We start from the raw sequence: 3378 nt of genomic DNA on the forward strand, positions 1-3378 counted from the left end.
TGGTGCTTTAGGAAATATATTTGTTTATACCAACTATACGCTCATTATTAAAATCCCTGAGAAATAATAAAGATGTTTTAAAACAACTTTGAAAGTGAGGTGAGTCTAAAGCCAAAGTTCTTACCTCTCACATGGTCTAAATTTTCTACTTAAAGAAAAAAATAACTCATTCTGTTTGTTTTAACAGAGTTCAGCAAACTCACCCAGGAACCCAATGGTTTCCCCAGATCTAGGCTACCCCTGCCTTTCATTTCCCAAAGTCCTTCTTGCTTAGTTAAAGAACTAAATGGGAAAAGAAAATTAGTGATCTATTTCTCCTAAAAGCAAAGCCACAAGTACGTGGGACTTGGCAATGAAACCATCCGAAGTTCCCTCATAAAAGAGACGCTGAAGAAACAGAAAGTACCGTTAACCTGTCTGGCGTTTGTACTTTTTTAGCAGAATATCCAAAATGCCTCCCTAGTTTTTAACTTGTACAAGAAAACCATTCGTTAAAAATGACTTTACTTTTAGAAACGCTTAAATCAAAAGGTCTGAGACACTGCTGGGGCGTCCTTTATTTTGTTTTTTCATTTCCCTGTATGGCGATGTCATTCTAAAGGGCAGTACTCAGACAGACACGCAAGGACATATCTGTCTGTGTATATATATACAGCTCGAAATCCTGTCCCTGAGGACAGGAGGCCAGCTGTGTGTGCACATCACTGACCTGAAGTCCCCTCTGTTGTTCACCACCCTCTCCGGGGGACAGTACTGCGCAGAGCTCTCTAACACCACAATGTCCACAGTCCTTGTATTGTTCCCACGTTTGGTCTGGACGTGACAGCCCCAATTTCCAGTAGATCCAGCCTGAATATTAGAAATGGTTAAGGCACTGCATGAGGAAAGATTTTAAAAAGAGGAAAAATATGATTAGGCAAAAAGAGAGACAGGGTGGGCTTCAAGCTTTCATTTAGCAAATGCGTCTGAATGCACACTGAGTGCCCAGCATTTGCTAGATAAGAAAAATAACACAACGACCCCCACTTTGCAGTCCTTGAGTAGAAAATCAAGACAAGTATGGAAAGGGATCCTCTCAAAAAATGACCAGAGTGACGAGAGAAGTATTAATAAATTGCAGTGGTCCATAATGCGTGCAAATTCTCCTTCTAGACACAGGGAGAGCAGAGCCCTGTAGGGCACAGGAATGGCCAGCCCAAAGGTAAAAACATCAGCAAAACTTGGAGAACCTTCCAAGTCACATCTACCTTTTCACAGATTCTGAGGAAAACATTCAAGCATGAAGAAAGGATAATACCATTACAAAGCATATAATTAAAAAAATATTTAATGTAAAATATTTTGTGGAAAGACGATCGTTTGTCATACCTCAAACAACCAGTTAAATCTATAAAAAAAGATTCAGTAAATTACCAGTCAATACTTTTACAAAAGGAAGTTTCCATGTAAAGGTATATTTCAATTTATAAAAAGGCTGTACTTCTAAATAGCTGTCAGTAAGTTCAATTTTCAAGATGAAATCATAATTCCTTAATATAACAACCTATTAATTAAGGAGCAAATACCAGAGCCTTCAATTAACCTTTATTCCCCCCACGTGACCCATTAGGCTTTGCTGTTAAGTAGACACAAATGATAAGAAATAATTAGACAAAAAGGATGTATCATTTTAATTAACTTATAAAATTATGTCATGAAGTTAACACACATTTGTCCAAGTCTTCTAAATCACTAACGGGTACAGAAAATGTTCTAATAAAGACTTGAGGCACTTTTATATTTTGAATCATTAAAGAAAATGTTTATTATCTTTACTAATTAGGTTGGAAAATTAAATCAATGCATTGTAATTAATATTTTCAAGAATGAGTGACACAAAAAACAGTTTGACTTTAAATAACCAGAAAGTTGTCAGTCTCCTTTATAAACTACTTACTGAACTATACAAACAATTTTGGTCACAAAAATCATTCCTGGGTGGTGCCTGTGGCTCAAAGGAGTAAGGCGCTGGCCCCACATGCTGGAGGTGGCAGGTTCAAATCCAGCCCCGGCCAGAAACCACAAAACAAAAAAATCATTCCTTAATTCAGAGGTTCACAAACTTTCTCAGTTCATTGGTCTTTTCACCTTTTCAAGGTTTCTTAGTCGAAAACAAACAAAAAAATATGGTGGTTCCCATTATCAAATTCCCAAACCGTGTCCCTATATCCTGATGTCTTAGGAGCCATTTGAAAAAATAACACACATATATTTTAAATAAAATTTTTACTGCATTCTTAAATTACCACACTACTTCCAAATGGGATATGTGTGCCTGCTGGGACACTTCAAAATTAATGCAAGTTCAGATTCAGATCAGATAATAACATTCACATCTTGTCTGACAAGGACTCACACACATAGTACTTGCTTTATAACAAGTTAACCGTCCAAAACCCAGCATCACAAAGGACAGCACCCACAAAGGAATCAAGTATGCACAATTTTCTCAGAAGATGAAACTGAAGCTACATCTTTCTCCTTAAATCTCAAAATCTGCATACCTTTTTCTTTTCTTTTAGCAACACTTTTCTTTTTTTGGAAGTGAATTAAGACTTCGATTACTATGACTTAACACTCTCAGCTATAAAGGAAAGATTATAAACGGCAGACACACACACTCCGGGATTCAAAGTCGAACACCTATGAACTGAGCATCCAAATACTTCATCTTCACAAGCTTTAGCATTTTCCCTCCCTTTAACTGAACATAACAAAAACTTAGCCCAGGTTTGCTTCTATGATTCAATAACACAGCACATTTAAAATAGTGTTCAATTAAGAAAGAGAAGTTAATATCCAGCTTCCCACTTTTTTTCTTTATTGTTGGGGGTTCACTGAAGGACAAAGAACTAGGTTATACTGCTTGCCTCTGTAAAGTCCCTCTTATAGTTGTGTCCTGCCCCCAAGAGGTGTGCCACTTTCAATATCTAATAGCAGTTACGGGAATAAATTTTTCCAGGAATTTTCAAGGCCACCAATTTGGACTCAAGGAAGGGATTCAACGTCTACAAGTAAAGATGTCAGCAAAAATGTACCTTGCAATTAAGGAGCAGTTGTGAATCATGTTCTTTTCCACAAAGATCCCTTGGGACTCATCAGTTTCAACTATTCGCCCATCCTGGTACCACAGCACTTGCATGTCCTGGTCGATGTAGGAGGCCATGCACTGGAAGGGAAGGCTGTCTCCTTCAAAGACGACCTGCCGGTGAGACGGGCTCATGTAGAAAGATGGCAGTTCCAGGGGAGGATCTAGAGACAGGGAAGCAGAGATTCAGTCCAGAGACCGTACATCTCCATGCCCCACAATGAAAAGGTACAGAAATTCGGGCGGCGTCT

At 38.3% G+C, this 3378-nt stretch overlaps 1 protein-coding gene across 1 annotated transcript in view; it reads right to left on the reverse strand.

Annotated features, from left to right (window-relative positions):
* Positions 1-3378, reverse strand: part of ADGRA3 (adhesion G protein-coupled receptor A3) — a gene marked incomplete at its 5' end in the record, with an annotated part of 107839 nt that overhangs the window by 43266 nt on the left and 61195 nt on the right. Inside the window, 2 exons of the mRNA XM_023515341.1 lie at positions 710-874; positions 3078-3296. Coding sequence (XP_023371109.1) covers positions 710-874; positions 3078-3296 — 384 coding nt within the window. The remainder of the gene's footprint in view (positions 1-709; positions 875-3077; positions 3297-3378) is intronic.

The sequence above is a fragment of the Otolemur garnettii genome, unplaced genomic scaffold (genome assembly GCF_000181295.1).
Source record: "Otolemur garnettii isolate 467f Iridium unplaced genomic scaffold, OtoGar3 scaffold00069, whole genome shotgun sequence".
NCBI classification, from domain to species: domain Eukaryota; kingdom Metazoa; phylum Chordata; class Mammalia; order Primates; family Galagidae; genus Otolemur; species Otolemur garnettii.